The sequence below is a fragment of the Microcaecilia unicolor genome, chromosome 10 (assembly GCF_901765095.1).
Source record: "Microcaecilia unicolor chromosome 10, aMicUni1.1, whole genome shotgun sequence".
Lineage (NCBI taxonomy): Eukaryota > Metazoa > Chordata > Amphibia > Gymnophiona > Siphonopidae > Microcaecilia > Microcaecilia unicolor.
The window spans coordinates 146,484,586-146,502,775 of NC_044040.1; the positions used below are offsets into that span (position 1 = coordinate 146,484,586).

Here is an 18,190-nt window from a genome sequence, read left to right on the forward strand (position 1 = left end):
GAGGAACCCCAGTGCTTATTGACAAGTTGTCCCTTCTTTAAGTTTGAACAAACCTAGGACCCTTTATAGTATGGGGGCCCAGGGCAATTTCCATGGTTGCACTCCCCCTAATGCTGGCCCAGTTCTTTCCATAAGCTCAAACTTTAAGGAAGCAGTATGCCCCATACAATTATTTTAGACAATACTGCGCAGTCCTTAAGAGAATCGAGAGAGAGAGAGAGGGAGAGATGAAGAACATTGTTACTGATTGATAGAGTACCTGAAATATAATATGTAAGTACAGTGCCTGATTGATTTCTCTTCCCGTTTTGAATTCAGATAATTATATATGTGCATATCAAGCTTTAGTAGCAGTTCTAATTTATAATTAGTAGAAACATGATGGCTGCTTGAAGAACGTAATTGACATTAGCCATCACCAGTCTTGGGCAGTAATTTATTTGTTACATTTGTATCCCACATTTTCCCACCTATTTGCAGGCTCAATGTGGCTTACATAGTACCATAAAGGCGTTCGCCAAGTCCGGTAGAGAAAAAAATACATGGTGATATTGTGGTCGATTAAGGTTCAGGCACAATGGGGTTCGAAGAGAGGAGAGGTTATATAGTGTCCATTATGAGCTTTGGTTTTGCTGTGTTGTAGAGTGTAGGCATTTATGTTGAGTCGGTAGGGTATTCCTTTTTGAACAGGTTGGTTTTTAGTGATTTCCTGAAGTTTAGATGGTTGTAGGTTGTTTTCACAGCTTTTGGCAGTGAGTTCCATAGTTGTGTGCTTATATAGGAGAAGCTGGATGCGTAGGTTGCTTTGTATTTGAGTCCTTTGCAGTTTGGGTAGTGGAGGTTTAGATATGTTCATGATGATCTGGTTGTGTTTCTGGTTGGTAGATCTATGAGGTCTGTCATGTAGCCTGGGACTTCGCCATAGATAATTTTGTGGACCAGGGAGCAGATTTTGAAGGTAATACGTTCTTTGATTGGGAGCCAATGCAGTTTTTCTCGGAGGGGTTTGGCACTTTCGAATCGTGTTTTACTAAATATCAGCCTGACTGCTGTGTTTTGAGCGGTCTGGAGTTTCTTTGTGAGTTGTTCTTTACATCCTGCATAGATTCCGTTGCAATAGTCTGCATGGCTTAGTACCATTGATTGTATTAGGTTACAGAATATTTCCCTCGGGAAGAAAGGTTTTACGCGTTTAAGTTTCCACATTGAGTGGAACATTTTCTTTGTTGTGGAGTTCACTTGGCTCTCAAGTGTAAGGTTGCGGTCAATTGTAATGCCAAGTATTTTCAGGCTATCTGAGATAGGGAGGGTGTGGTCTGGGGTGTTTATGGTTGTGGGTTTGTACGTATTGTGTTGAGATGAGAGGATGAGGCAGTGTGTTTTGTCAGTGTTCAGTTTCAGTTGAAATGAGTTTGCCCATGAGTCCATAGGTGTCCTCAATGATTGGAGGCTGTTTGCCTCTGGTATTAGATGCTGTGTCACATCCTAAAGATGAAGCACTGTTAATGTGAGTGCAAGCAGGTGAGGAGCTTCTTCTCTTCATTTAACAGGCTCCTACTTTCCGATATGCACGGCTGAAAAATAATTTTGCTTATCGGACGCACGCCAAGTGGCATTTGGCACGTGTAGGTCATTACCTCGTGAGACTTTACTGCTAGGTCAATGGCTGGCGGTAATGTTGCAGACCCAAAATGGATGTGTGGCAATTTTGATTTTGCCACACATCCATTTTCAACAAACATTTTCAAAAAGGCCTTTTTTACAGGCATGCTAAAAAATGGATTGGTGCGTGCCCAAAGCCCGTGCCTACACTACACTACTGGAAGATTTTATTTTGCTGCTCTGTGTGTTAGGATGGCTTGTTCTGTGAGTGAATCATCAGCAGCACAGGGCAGGGTCTTTGATGGATACGGTAACTCAAGAGACTTTCTGCAGGAACTGTTCTTTTCATATCTTTGACTTGAATAACAATTTCCCCTTCTGATGTTTTGCAGACGGAGTTCTGGTTCCATTACAAAGGTGAGACGTAGGGATTTTTGTGATCAGGTTCATGCTACTTTTATATGAAAAACTGAACTTATGATACTAAACCATTCTGGTACTCAATAAGTACCTACATCTCTTGAGGCTGATTACTGGTCCATACCTATGGCTTCAGGTATTAAAAAAAAGTAGGCATTCTTATTGACTCCAAATTGGATATGAAAACCCAAAGTAAGGCAGTGATTAGAAAGGCTTTTTTTCAAATTGCACTTGATTTGTTGTTTTAAATATTTTCTAACATCTGACAACTTTTGTACAGTGGTACAGTTGTTAGTAATTTCAATACTTCATTACTGAAAAAGTGAGGACAAATAGATCTGTTGATAATGATGACTGTGTTATAGTAGCACACATTATGTGGCAAACAGAGAGGAGGGCAACAGTAATGGGGTGGAAAGGACCCAATATCAGGTAATCAGTCACCACACCAGGGTAAGATGCTCCAAAGAAAACCTTTATTAAGACCCAACACAGTCCGTGTTTTGGCTAAAACAGCCTTCCTCAGGGGTCTACAGAATTGCAAACCAATCGATGAGTGCTCAGTAGTGCATCAATTGATGGAGCATTTAAATATCTATCAATGGAAATAACAAAAACCTGATAGGCACTTTGTATAATATGCTGTCAAAACAACTGAGCACTCATCGATTGGTTTGCAATTCTGTAGAACCCTGAGGAAGGCTGTTTTAGCCGAAACACGGACCGTGTTGGGTCTTAATAAAGGTTTTCTTTGGAGCATCTTACCCTGGTGTGGTGACTGATTACCTGATATTGGGTCCTTTCCACCCCAAACAGAGAGGAGGTACAAAATCTGAGTCAGAATGAGGTAGAAAGTAGGAATAGAGCAGAGCAAGGAAGTATGAAATTACAGAACAAAGCAGGGAGCAGAGTAGGTACAGAATGCATGAAAAGAAAGCAGGAATAGAGAACATAGTATATGATGGCAGGTAAGACCAAAGTGGTCCTTCCACTCTGCCCAGTATAGATTCATCCTCTTGGTAGACGTGTATATAAAATGACTAAATTAAATGCAATCCAACACCAACTCCCTTCTTGCCCATGTCTTCCATCCAGCTATCAACTCTCTTCTCAAATCTGTCTCAAGCATGGCCAAAATTTATCACATACTTTTTTGGAGCAATCATTCATCTATTGTTCAGGGTAGAAACTGCTGAGTCAAGCAGTTGCCCCCATGTTTTGGTGCCAGACAGTGCAGAATGTAAAGCGTTCATGTCAGAACACCTGACTACAGGACACAATAAAGTAGCACATCTCATCCACTGGAAACTGTGTAAATACTTTTCAAAGTTGTTAAATCGCAAGAGGATTGTAAAAAATTACAAGATGACCTTATGAGACTGGGAGACTGGGCATCTAAATGGCAGATGACGTTTAATGTGAGCAAGTGCAAAGTGATGCATGTGGGAAAGAGGAACCCGAATTATAGCTATCTAATATAAGGTTCCATATTAGGAGTCACCAACCAGGAAAGGGATTTAGGTGTCATTGTTGATTATATGTTGAAACCCTCTGGTGGACTGGTCTAGCAATAGAATCCATTCAGAAGTTAAAACAGTTGCATATAGAAAGTGTAGTAGAAGCGTCATTGAGGATAGCCTCACAGTCCACCAGAGAATCCATGTTGCAGTGAAACAATATAAATGCCCCGAGTGTGGTAAAGGCTTTAGGCAGAAGGCAGACCTCACAATACACAAGAAAATCCACAATAGAGTGAAACCATTTACATGTTCTGAGTGTGGTAAAAGTTTGGTTGGAAAGAAAGCCTCACACGCCATCAGATAATCCACACAGGGATGAAATCATTTACATGCACTGAGGAGGTAAAAGCTTCAGTTGCATTGGGACAGGTAATTAGGGAATGTACACTCTTGCTATGAAGTATGGAAAAATAGCACTCTGGTATTTAGAATTATGTAATGAGACCTCCTTTTTATCTATAGATCTGAGTTCAAAGCCCAAATCTACTGATAAACAATTGACACAAGGCTCAGATGTTATAAAAAATAGAAAGCTTGGTATCAGGTAGAATAATGGAAAAGTGACATCCTAGGAAAGCAATAGGGCACCCTAGGGGGCATTGCAGTGGACTTTGTAAAATGCTCCAAGGTATACATCTCACCATTGCTCCCTTACCTTGTCTGCTAAGCCCTCCAAAACCAGGGCCGCCGAGAGACTGAGCCGGGCCCGGGGCAAGGCCATCCCTAGCCTCCCCCCCCCCAAGGATTGCCACCGCCCCACCCCACCTCCTCCCAATTGCTACTGCTATAGGCTCCCTCTCCTGCTCTCAGGCCGCTGGCGCCGCAGTCCCCAGTCTCCACGTACCTTCCCTCAGCTCTCTTCTGTCTGCCATTCAACCCCCTTCATTAAAAACAAAAATCTCAAAATCGGCAGCACAGCGCCTTCTGTGTGAAAGTGGCAGATCGCCTTGGGCGGGCCTTCCCTCACTGTGTCCCGCCCTCGTGGAAATAGTAAGTTACATCAGAGGAGGGTGGGACACAGTGAGGGAAGACCCGGCCGAGGCGATCTGCCGCTTTCACACAGAAGGTGCTGCGCTGCCGATTTCGAGATTTTTTTTTAATGAAGGGGGTCGAATGGCAGACAGAAGGGAGCTGAGGAAAGGTAGGTGGAGACTGGGGACTGCGGCACTGGCGGCCTGGGAGTAGGAGAGGGCAAGAGACCCCGGCGCTGGGCCCTCCATGGAGTCCCGGTCCCGGGGAATTAATTTTGCCCTCCCTCTCGGTGGCCCTGCCCAAAACTCACTACCCCCAACTGTTCACCACTACCATAGCCCTTACGGGTGAAGGCGCCTATATGTGGGTACAGTGGGTTTCTGATGAGTTTTGGAGGGCTCACAGTTTCCTCCACAAGTCTAACAGGTAGGGAGAGGTATGGGCCCGGGTCCACCTGTCTGCAGTGCGCTGCACCCACCACTAGACTACTCCAGGGACCTGCATGCTATTCTGATGGACCTGAGTATAACATCTGAGGGTGGCACAGAGACTGGCAAGTAATGTTTTTCATTACATTTTTGGGGGGTGGGAGGGGGTTAGTGACCACTGGGGAAATAAGGGGGGGGGGGTCATTCCTGATTCCCTCCAGTGGTCATCTGGTTATTTAGGGCACCTTTTTGTGCCTTAGTTGTTTTAAAAACAGATCTAGCTCAAAACATCTAGGTTTTCGTCCTGCACGGTTTTGTTTTCTTCCATTATGGCTGAAAAACACCTAAGAAGAAAACAAAAAGCGGAGAGGAGAATCCTCATGCACAGCAAAAGCAATGAACACAAAATGTGAGGACGAGTTGAAGAGGAAATCCAAAACCCTTAATTAGTGATAAAATCGTGACCCAACACGGCCATGTTTCGACATCAAAGCCTGCATCAGGGGTCAAACAAATCCTTAAAACACAAGAATTGAGCAGTCAACTGTGAAGCGCCTTGACGGCAATACACATAAATGACGTCAGTAGTACAAAAGACGTTATTTATGTGTATTGCCGTTGAGGCGCTTCACCATTGAATGCTCAATTCTTGTGTTTTAAGGATTTGTTTGACCCCTGATGCAGGCTTCAATGCCGAAACACGGCCGTGTCGGGTCATCATTTTATCACTAATAAAGGTTTTGGATTTCCTCATCAACTCGTCCTCACTTTTTGTGAAAAACATCTAAGCCTTAGGAATGCCCAAGTTCCGCTCTGAAAATGCCCCTGGCACTCCCCCTTGAGATTTGGACGTACTTCTGGTGGACTTCAGAGAAAAACGTCTAAAAATAGTTTTCAAAAATGCTGATTTGGATGTTTTTGTGAGGAAAACATCCAAATGCATACTTACACTATTTTTTGGACATTTTTCTCTTTTGAAAATGAGCCCAATGGGTACATAGTAACCTGTCCAGCTTATAATCGAAAGACAAAAACGCCTATATTGCGACCTAAATCGGGAGATAGGCGTTTATCTCCCAAAAATGAATAATGCGGTATAATCGAAAGCCGAACTTGGACGTTTTCAACTGCACTCCATCGCGGAAGCGTACAAAGTTGACGGGGGCGTGTCGGAGGCGTGGTGAAGGCGGGACTGGGGCGTGGTTATCACCCGAACAGAGATGGGCGCCTTTCGCCAATAATGGAAAAAAAGTATGCGTTTGTAGCTAGAATTTAGGGCACTTTTCATGGACCCTGTTTTTTCACGAATAAGGCCCCAAAAAGTGCCCTAAATGACCAGATTACCACCAGAGGGAATCGGGGATGACCTCCCCTGACTCCCCCAGTGGTCACTAACCCCCTCCCACCACAAAAAATGATGTTTCACAACTTTTTATTTTCACCCTCAAATGTCATACCCACCTCCTTGGCAGCAGTATGCAGGTCCCTGGAGCAGTTGTTAGGGGGTGCAGTGGACTTCAGGCAGGTGGACCCAGGCCCATCCCCCCCTACCTGTTACAATTGTGCTGCTTAATGCTTAGTCGTCCAACCCCCCAAACCCACTGTACCCACATGTAGGTGTAGACTTGTGGGCAGTGGGTTTTGAGGGGGATTTGGGGGGCTCAACACACAAGGGAAGGGTGCTATGCACCTGGGAGCTCTTTTACCTTTTTTTTTGTTTTTGTAAAAGTGCCCCCTAGGGTGCCCGGTTGGTGTCCTGGCATGTGAGGGGACCAGTGCACTACGACTCCTGGCCCCTCCCACGAACAATAGCCTTGGATTTATTCGTTTTTGAGCTGGGCGCTTTCATTTTCCATTATCACTGAAAAACAAAAACGCCCAGCTCACAAATTGTCGAATAAAACATGGACGTCTATTTTTTTCGAAAATACGGTTCGGTCCGCCCCTTTACGGACCCGTTCTCGGAGATAAACGCCCATGGAGATAGACGTTTTTGTTCAATTATGCCCCTCCACGTAACTTTGTAAGTCTATGTGCTTTGAAAATGAACCTCTTAACCTCCCATTGTTCAGATGAAGTTCCTCAGGGAAAAATCTTTGTCCTGCATCTTACAACATGTACAGTATATAATTTTGAATTCCTAGCCCAGTAATTCCCAAACTTTCTTGGGTCATGGCACCCCTAGGCTACACATTTCCTATCAAGTCTCTCACCCCCGCTGCTGCTGCTGCTGCCACCACCAATGGTATTGTCCTACCTTCCATTCAGCTTCTGCCCACCTTCTCTCCCTCCTCCATCCAGCTTCTGACTATCTCTCTCCCCCTTCTATCCAGCTTTTGTCCACCTTTTCTCTCCCTTCCATCCAGCTTCTGCCCACCTGTCTCCCCCTTCCATCCAACTTCTGTCCACCTTCTCTCCCCCCTCCATCCAGCCTCTGTCCCCTCTCCCCCTTCCATCCAACTTCTGCCCTTTCTCTACCTTCTTCCATTCAGCCGAAGTCCCCTGTTTCCTCCCGCATTCCAGCATCTGTCTCCTCTGTACCCCCCACACCCATGCCACTGCTGCTTCTCTAGACTAGCAGCAGCAGCAGCAATGCAAGCTTAAAAGTGTTCCCCCCCCTTAATAGAGAACTAACCTTCTTGTTCTGGGTTGCAGGGTAGTTTTTTAAGCTGTGGCTCCAGCTCTAAGTATCAGTGTAACACAGCAGTTCCTAAACTATGCACTGTGGTTAGACTGCTACTGAGAGTTGGAGCCACAGCATAACAAACCACCCTGTAACCTGGAACAAGAAGGTTACTTCCCTCTTAAAGATGGGGGGGGGGGGGGCACTTTTAAGAGGAACACCTCGGACAAGCTTGTTTTGCCACTGCTGCTGCTCCTTTAGAGAAGCAGCAGCATTGGCTTGGGTGGTAGTGGAAGGGAGGTGCAGAAAATATTGCATGACACCCCTGCGAGTTTGCTGCGGTGCCCTGGGGTGTCACAGCACACACTTTGGGAACTGCTGTCCTAGCCTTTTTTTTCACCCTGAGACAGTATCCTTGCAAATCACTCAATGTAGCTTTTTATTCCCTTTTTCAATCAGATTTGAATCCATGCAGAGAGAATCCTTGTAAGAACAGCGGGATCTGCCAGCAGTATCACTACCACTTCATCTGCCTCTGTCCTCCCAGGTTTACAGGGAAACTGTGTGAAATAGGGGAGTACTAAAATGGCACACACACTTCCATGCAGATACAAAATAAATCAGACGTGCACCCTAGCAAAAGAATTACATACCAATGTTCTCATATTAATAAGTGTTCTGATACGGGTTATGATAAATATTTAGTTAGGATGGGTGCTACAATCAGCAAAAATTACCTCTCCCTGAAGATAGGGAAGGAGTTTCTTCAGTACTAAGGGTACTAAAGCACCCACTGCATGCACAAAACAGGCATCAATGGTTGGGTTTGGCATTTAGGGGTTAATATTATAAATGGCATTCAAATTTAGGCACAGGGAAAAATCCACATTAAACGCTATTCTATAAAGGGCACGATGTTCTGAGCTCCCTTTGTAGAATAATGCTTAGGGTGGATTCCATTCCATTCCATTAAGGTCTTATAGCCCACTAAAATCAACAAGTTCTAAGCAGATAGCAGCAAGAAGAAAGCGTATATTCCAGATAGTTACAAAAAAGTCACAATCTTAAGAACCAAGTGCAACATCTTTAAATTAAGAAAAAGGAAAGTCTTTAGTAGTTTCCAAAACGCAAAATAATGTTCTATATGTCTTAAAAAAGGAGGAAGAGAATTCCTGCTAGAAGCTGCCTGATAAGTCAGTGAGGACTGTAAAGGATGCAAAGCCTTTACTTTAAGAACAGTGAGGAAATCTAACAGAGAAAGATTTCTAGTAATTCTTCCATGATTCCTTTTAAAAAAGCAAAATGGTCAAATTTATAGCCTGGAGAATCCCCATGAAAAGATTTAAAGGTTAGAACCAGAACCTTAAACTGTAATCTAGCCTTACTGGTAACCAATGCAACTGTAACATAAAGGGGGAAAATAGAATCATATTTATTTGCAGAAAAAATAACTCTAACTGTGGTATTTTGCACTCTGTGCAACTTCATTTTTAGAGTTACAGATATAGAGTTACAGTAATCCAATATGATAATATTAATGACTGCACCACTAAGCGAAAAATCACTGGTTCAAAATATTTATGAATGACCCAAAGTTTTTAAAGTAGGAAAAAGGATTTGCTAACCACCTTATTAACCTGAGTGTTAAAAGAAAGTTGACTATCTAATTCCACACCTAGAACTCTCAAAACAGAATCAAGAGTTAAATCAGAATGACCAAGTTTAATAGTTGGATTATCTTTCAAAAAGGGAACAATCCCTTTTTAGTTTCAGCCTAAATGAACATACCCAGTTAGCAACTGCCTGTAAACAGCACAACACATTGGTCTCATGAAATAATTACCTGGTGTAAAAGATATCAGCACTGTGATATCATCAGCATATATTTAAAACTGCAAGTGAGCCTAAATATTCAAAATATTCCAAATATTCCTCACCCACATTTGGGCTTGAGGTCTTATGCATACTGAAACCTGGTGTAAATTTTGGTAAACAAGTTGGGCACGTAATCCTGGTATTCTATAATACTGCGCCTAAATATTTGGAATGTCCTAGACCTGGCACAGCAAGCAGGAAGAGACCTCTAAGTAGACAGTATAATCAAAGAGGAGAGTAGAGTCTGACCAAAGGACAATCCAGCACAGGAGGTGGTGCTTAAAAGATGCTTTATTTTCTTCTTGGACAAAGGGACCCAACACGGTCCATGTTTCGGCATCAGAAGACACCTGCCTCAGGGGTCACAATAGTGTTCAAACGGATAAACTATGCAGCCCAAAGGCATCCACTCAGGGTAAGGCTGTTTGTTCAACATTTTCCCTGAGCGGATGCCTTTGGGCTGCATGGTTTATCCATTTGAACATTATTGTGACCCCTGAAGCAGGCTTCTTCTGACGCTGAAACATGGACCATGTCAGGTCCCTTTGTCCCAGAAGTAAATAAAGTGTCTTTTAAGCAACACCTCCTATGTCCTAGGCCTGCCCATGCCCCTCCCAGATAGTGCATGAGACACTTTGTGCATGCCACATTATAGAATAACGTGTAGGCAGATGAATGTGTAAGCCTGAATTAGTGCCAATTAACTCCAATTAATGCCAATAATTGGCAGTTAGCACCCAATTGAATAATTAGTTTACGGGAACATCTGGGCTCCACACCCAATTTTTGGTAACCTATATATAGAATCCGGAGGCTAGTGTTTATACTCTGCATAACTCCTGTGGGCTCTTTTCCTGGATCCTTATCTATAGGTACAAATCCTTCTTTCTGACTGTGACAGCCCTGTACTGCTCCCAATCTTCATTTCAACTCAGGCACAATCCAGCTGCTAAATAATTACCCTGGAGAAGCATTTGTTTTCCAAGGAACTGAGGCGAACCTGTGTCTTTTTTGACTGCAGAGAGGTTTGAATGCTGGTACAAGAATGGTGGCTGCTCGCAGTACTGCCAGGACACTACATTGTCTCAGCCAGTGATATGCTCCTGCGCGGAGGGCTATGAGCTACAGGAAGATGGACAGAGCTGCTTGGAGTCAGGTACCATGAAGCCCACTCTCTCATTTTATGGGAAATTTACTAATACTGATTTAAAAGTACCACTTATGAGCTAAATCAAAGCATGAATTCATCACTATGTAATAGTATTTTGGGGCGCAAAGTTTGAGGATTTCAGCTTCATTATTTTCAAACTGAAATATAATATTCTAGATACCTGCAACTGCATGGCTATTGTATGGCTGAGTGCAGTGTGTGTTACCTTCTTTCTCTTCTATTTATTCTCATTCTCCTTGCCTCTCTCAGATATCCTGCCTTTCAATCTTTCCTTACTTGCTTTCACCATAACTTCATTCAGCCCCTCCAGATTTCAGTCTGGAGCATGGGAGGTGGAAGAATTAACTACTCATCTACCCCCCCCCCCCCCCATCCCTGCAAGACTCATGCTCACCCCAACTTCCAAAATTCATTCCCTTTTTTATCTACCAATACAGGCTTACCCAGACTCATTCACTCTCTCTAGGATCACCTCTTCCAGACTGAACCACTCATCCAGTCTTCCAACTCATCCTCATCCTCATCCTCTCTTTTTCACCTCCCTGATTATCATCTTTCTCCACCCATGTTCACCCCTATGCTCTCTGCCCCTACCCTGACTTACTCATCCACTCTTTCACTTTCCCAACCTTACCTTCCCCAGACTTATTCTATGTTTGTATACCCCCCTCCCCTCTTTCCCAACAGTTATCCTCTTCCCAAAGCTCATGGCCTCTTTTTATCCCACTTTCTAGGTCGCCATATACTTCTTAAAATTCCTCTCTCCTGTTTTCTGGCCAGTCCAATCAGAACTGGGAGGAGGAAATGGTGACCTCTGAGCTGGTTAAATTTCCCCCAGGAGAGTAGCCTATGAAGGAGACGGTGACAAAGGGTTGAGGTGCTCACCATTTTACTGCTTCATTTCTCTGCTGTGTTCTAGAGTCAAGCCAATACATATGGGACACATGCCAGTCACATTCCTTCTAATGGCATGGTGGCTGCATGTGATGTGATTTCTTCTTCCCTTAGGGGGTGGGAAAAAGGGCAACTGGGCAGGCAAAGAGTTAAAGAGTGCGGCCAGTGCTGTTTTGGGTCATGATGCAGTGTGGCTGGGCTGCTTGGCTGGAGGCTGGAATGGAGGAGAAAGCACTACCCTGCAGTGTTCCAGTGTCCAAAAGGCTCAGTGGTGGCATCAGCTGCCTGATTGATAACTGGTTGACTCACCGGCTGCTAAAGCCACTGCTGAGCTTCAGTACTCCTTCCACAGAGCCAATTTACTTGTGCTCTATCTGCCACCCCTAGGCTTGTGCAATGCTAGGTGGATGCCTTTCCTGTTTAGTGCTAGAGCCAGCCATGCCAGCCATTACAGTGACTGCCCTCAGCCTGCAACCACTGACAACAGCACACTCCTGCATGTGTTCACCCTAGGTTTGATTACTAGGTTTCACCACTGAGCAGTGATGTAGACTTCTGTCCAGAAAACAACAGTCAGGTCTTTGGATTTAATCTGAGTCTTCTGCACTGTTGCCACTGAGCCACCAAGCAACTTATATTTCCTCTTCATAGGGCTAATTTTCTGACTCCCTATGGAGCTTACAGTGAAAATGCAGACAGAGGAGAACACAAGTATTTTTGCACCCCACAACATTTTAAAAAGAAATCCTTGCATTCCCCCAAGGATGCAGTTGGTTCAGAGATTATCTACTAAAATGGTCAACAATCTTTATCACAAAGTATAAGAGGAAAGGCTACATTATAAAGGGAAGACTAAAAGATCTAAACATGTATTCCTAAGAGGAAAGAGGAAAAATGATAGCACACGTTTGAAACTTATAACCAGTAGTGCCAATTGACAGTTTCAATGCTAGCTACTGTTCATTTGCACATTTTTCATATATGTTCATAATTCAATTCAATCATCTTATAAATCTGCCTATAATAAACAGTATTTCTCACATTCACATCTCATGCATTTATTACAAATAGCCAGAGTATATGTTGTGCCCTTTCAATGTTTGGCATGAATGGCATGCAGTTTAAACCAGAATATAGCATCAAATATCCCAACACCATAATAGTTTATCAAAACTGCAAAGAACCTCAGGGAGGATATACAAAAGGCCTTTAATATACAAAAGGACTTGTATAAGAGCATATGACAAAGTCCACAATGTAGTTCAGTCTTCTAGAAACTGTGTTAGATCACCGATCCACCAGCAAGTGTGAGTATGATGATACAACCAAAAAAAAAAATGTGGACTTTGCCATCTGCTCTTATACAATCATCGCCAACAGTAGAAGAGATATATTGACCCCTGAGGCAGGCCTTAGAGCCCAAACACGGCCATGTTAGGTCATTTTTATGCTTGTCAGAATTAAAGTCCTTTTGTATATTCTCCCTGAGCTCTCCTCACTTTTTTCTTCCTTGCTCACGCTTGCGTGAGGGACTTTTCCTCCTTGTTTGTTTTGCTTATTTTGACTTTCTATACCACCCTTTCTGAGAATATCTCAAGGTGGTTCACAATTAGGATTACAAACAATTTAAAAGCAAATGAAAGGAATGCCAAAAGCAAGTGAAAGGAACACCAAAAGTAATAGGAAAGGACACACTCATTCAAAAAAAAAAAAAAACAAGAAAAGAAAGGAAAGGTATAGATAAGCATACAGGTGTAAAGAGACTCACAGCAAACACACCAAGGAGGATCAATGGACTCTCAGCATGTCCCCACAGGATGGAAAAAACATTGCCAAATACTTGGTGAAAAGATTCATTTTGAGGGCAGTACGGAATTTAAAATAAGAGAGTTCCAGCCACATGTGAGATGGTAAAACATTCCACAAGAACAGGGCCAGACAAAAGAAAAGCACTTTTCCATGTCTAGTCAAAGAAAATTGTCCTGGGCAAGGGAATATGAAGATGCTGATTATTCAAAGAATGAAGGAGTCTCGGAGGGGCATAAGAAATGAGGGTGGCGAGATAAAGGGGGGGTGGGTACCGGAGAAAGTGCTTTAAATGTAAGGGTCAAAAGTTTAAACTGAATATGGGAGGCTATAGGAAGCTAGTGGTAAAGGACGAACAAAGGTGTTATGTGCTCAAAAATCTTGGAACAGGTAAGAAGGCGAAGAGCCATATTCTGAATGGTCTGCAGACTCTGCAGAGAAGTAGCAGGAAGACCAGCGTAAATCATGTTACAATAATCTAGTTTAGAAATTACAAAAGAGTAGAGAAATGCTTCTTGGGAGGGTTTATGAAGGTGAGGTTAAATAATGCGGAACTTTCATAGGTAGAAGAAAGCAACCTTTTTAAAGGAGGAATCTGTTCTTTCAAGAACAATTCTTGGTCTAATAGAATATTGAGGTATTTTTGAGAAGGAACCAGATTAATTGGATGACTGTTAATCTGTGGTGCAATTGAGGGAGCTGTGGGCTTCCCTGTAATCCAATTAGCCATAATCTTGTTCATGTTAATAAAAAGCCGATTTTCTTCCAGCCAACAATGTATTACTGAAAGGGCTTGATTTAGCTTAGAGAGGTCTGGAGATACAGCATCAGTAGAAAAGATTGCAAGGATTTGCTTAACATATATTTACAAACAACAAACAGCCTGCCTCCATACAAATGAGGGCAGAACAGTATAGTCTGAAACTCTTTAGAAGCCTCTTTGGGAAGTTTAAATCTCAAGAACTGATCAGGTGTCAGGGAATGGGGATTTTTAGTGTGTATACCCAGGACTTCATCACAGCTACTATTTAAAAAAGTTCATGAAAACACAGAAACAGTCTAGAAACAATGACTGCAGATAAAGCCCATCTCCAGTCTTCCCATTCATACCAGCTACGAAGCTCAACAATCCCTTTCCCTCAGAGATCCTCTGTGCTTATCCCATGCTTTCTTGATACAAATCTCATCTCTACACTTCCACTGAGAAGTTGTTCCACACATCTACCACCCTTTCTGTCAAGAAATATTTTCTTAGATTACTCCTGAGTCTCTCCGCTTTCACGTTCATCTTCACACATTCTTCTGAGCACTAGGGATGAGCATAGAGAAAATTTTCAGTTCATTGGGCCTTTCCCCTGCCCCTGATTTTTGGGAGTTTTTTTCAATTCACTTATTGAGATCTAAATTTCCCAAGAAGACTCCTTAAGAATTTCAATCTGCATTCTCCTAGCCATTTCTAACCCAAACATAAAGTAAGTTAATATGAGAGATTCTCTCCACTATATGCAAACTTTTATAAAATGATTGATCTGAATTGTGAATGTATATGAAAGATGTGCAAATAGATGATAGTCAGGTTTGAAGCCTTCAGGATATCACATTCACATCTCATGCATTTATTACAAATAGCCAGAGTATATGTTGTGCCCTTTCAATGTTTGGCATGAATGGCATGCAGTTTAAACCAGAATATAGCATCAAATATCCCAACACCATAATAGTTTATCAAAACTGCAAAGAACCTCAGGGAGGATATACAAAAGGCCTTTAATATACAAAAGGACTTGTATAAGAGCATATGACAAAGTCCACAATGTAGTTCAGTCTTCTAGAAACTGTGTTAGATCACCGATCCACCAGCAAGTGTGAGTATGATGATACAACCAAAAGAAAATATGGACTTTGCCATCTGCTCTTATACAATCATCGCCAACAGTATAAGAGATATATTGACCCCTGAGGCAGGCCTTAGCGCCAAAACACGGCCATGTTAGGTCATTTTTATGCTTGTCAGAATTAAAGTCCTTTTGTATATTCTCCCTGAGCTCTCCTCACTTTTTTCTTCTGTGCTCACGCTTGCGTGAGGGACTTTTCCTCCTTGTTTGTTTTGCTTATTTTGACTTTCTATACCACCCTTTCTGAGAATATGTCAAGGTGGTTCACAATTAGGATTACAAACAATTTAAAAGCAAATGAAAGGAATGCCAAAAGCAAGTGAAAGGAACACCAAAAGTAATAGGAAAGGACGCACTCATTCAAAAAAAAAACAAGAAAAGAAAGAAAATGAAAAGGAAAGGTATAGATAAGCTAAAGCTTTGTGTTGCATTGCCCCAAGCTGGATCTGTTCTTTGCTTCTTATATGGATCCCATATAAAATGTCTTCTTCTCATTTTTTAGCTCAGTTTCCTTGTGGGTTGATCAAGAGTTATACACGCTCCCTCCTGGAGGACCTACCATTGCAATACCAAAATGAAACAGACGAAAATGTGGAGGATTGCAACCAAACAAAAGCAGAAGGAAATGCCACAAAAGCAGAAGGAAATGCCACTTCTGAAATCCTGGAAGATGACTTCTTGAAAGCTAAGCTCCCAGAGAACAATGACACAAGGATAGTGGGAGGAGTTCGTTGTTATCTCGGGCAATGCCCGTGGCAGGTGTGTAATAAACTGTTTGAGGCATTTGCAAATAGTCCAAAATATGGCAGCCAGGATGATTTCAGGGTTGAGGAAATGGGAGAATGTCTGCCATGTGGTTGTATTAAATATTAAGTTCTGGATACAGTTTAACACACTGCTGCTACTTTTTAAAAGTACTCCAGGCAGGAAGACCCTCTTATTTAAGGGACAGAGTGTGATGCTATGAACCTCCTAGACTGCTTAGAGAAAATTAATGATCATGGGAAATTACTAGATGTTCCTACACTGACAGAGTTTTTTGCTCAGACTATTGGGCTTGCATTCTTTTTTTTTCTATTTCTTTTATATTTATTGAAAATATTTTCAGAAGAATACATAGGAATATGTACAGAAAATAAAAGGTAATTAAAAGTATGGCACATTATATAAATAAAAAATAAAATAAAGCAATCACAACCCCTTTTTACCACAAATAAATCAAGTAATCAATGGGAGATACAAGTGAAGCAATGTCTACTAAATAAATCAAAGTAAAATAAACCGCATAATCTATAATTAATCTCACCAAGGAAATGCATAATCCAAACCATCAGTTGCATGAAATTTATTTGTGAACACTACCAGCTTTCTGTTTGTTAAGCAATTGTTCTTGGGCTCTGAGATATTACCAAATATACTGAATTATTAAAAACAAAACAATTTTTGCCTTGATATTTCACTAAGCCTCTTTTCAGATATTTTAGGAAACAAGACATAGCGAGTGCTAAAGCTCTAGGTCATAATTTAAGAAGCTCTTGATTAACCTATTGAGTTTTAGGAGAAAATCTAGATAATGAGAGGGAGTTAATAGCTCCTTAAAAATCCTGTTAAATCTATATTTTGTTCTGCCATATTCAGAAAAGTAACCACCAAAATATCTCTATATGCAGGTTCTTGTAGAGATGCCTTCAGTATAGCAGACAAGCTAGTATCTAATGGATCATTACCAGCCACTCTTGACATCATCTTAATTAAACTAGGAACATAATAAAGCTTAGAAATAACTGGAAGTGATGAGGGGTCCATATGAAGAATATTAACTAAATATTAAGTCAACATCTCCTTAGGGAAGATTAAATTACAACAAGGCAAATTAATAAGTCTATTTGCACAGAGGTGATTCTCCAGCATTTCTATTTTATTTTCTAGCAGTGAACTTCCCTTTATTAGAAAAGTATCAAACTTGGGTAAAGTATATATGCATCATCCCTTACTAACAATTCTTTACTCCCATCCACCCCTGGTACAATTATATCCAAAAGAACTTCCAAGGAAAAGACGTTCGTATCATCTATCCCTTTGGTTGTTACACATTCCACCAATGTCTGGATCCATCCCAAGCACTTGGGACTATGAACAGGTGAAAATCCAGTTAAACCCACAACTGACAGTGATTTTCCACTGTTGCGATGCTTTGGCACCCCCATTTGAAAATGTAATTGGTGTAGAGGTAGAGGGTATCACAAAAGAATCCATTGGACCTTGTATTATCCCAACTGAGATGTAATAATTTCTTTTAATTTACCTTTTCATTTACCTATATTAAAAAAAACAACCAGCAGTCACAGCGGAAAAAACAATATCACAGTACCTTCAAATGTGAAAATATCGGGAATAAGATGAACAGTCCTCTGACAACTTCCATTGAACTCTGAAGTTTCTAACCACTCCTCACTTGTCAGCCTCTTCATGCACATGCCCGTGGACCACAAACTATGGCAGATGCTGGAATTTAATAACATTGATGATGTCATCCCTTTTGACGTCATCCAAACACCCAAAGTCAGGGGTCAGCATTCTTCCATCTACACCAGTCACAGACTTCCTCCTATCTTGTGCTCTCCTTGCCTCTCCCTCCTCCTCTATACCTTGGTAGGTGCTGGAATTTAATAGCATTGAAGAGGTTGCCCCAGTGATATCCTCTAAGCATCTGGGGTCAGAGGTCATCATTCACCCATCTGCATCAGCACAGGCTTCCTCTTCACATACCTCTCTCACCAGCTGTCTCTCAGGATTTCCTTGCCTCTCCCTTCCCCCTTTCATGAGTATTCTTAAGTAGATAATTATATAAGCATTGCCATACTGGGACAGAACACAGATCCATTAAACCCAATATCCTGTTTTCAACAGTTCCCAAAAGACTAATAGATTTAATTTAGCTTATCCCAGCAATAAGCAGTGGTTTAAGGACTTTATTTTAGGAA

The 18,190-nt window shown here is 41.9% G+C and overlaps 1 protein-coding gene across 1 annotated transcript in view; it reads left to right on the forward strand.

The window, feature by feature from the left end:
* The window catches only part of PROC (protein C, inactivator of coagulation factors Va and VIIIa), a 196,981-nt gene that overhangs the window by 148,214 nt on the left and 30,577 nt on the right, over window positions 1-18,190 (forward strand). Inside the window, exons 12-15 of the mRNA XM_030215644.1 lie at window positions 1,995-2,019; window positions 8,025-8,138; window positions 10,462-10,596; window positions 15,709-15,965. Coding sequence (XP_030071504.1) covers window positions 1,995-2,019; window positions 8,025-8,138; window positions 10,462-10,596; window positions 15,709-15,965 — 531 coding nt within the window. The remainder of the gene's footprint in view (window positions 1-1,994; window positions 2,020-8,024; window positions 8,139-10,461; window positions 10,597-15,708; window positions 15,966-18,190) is intronic.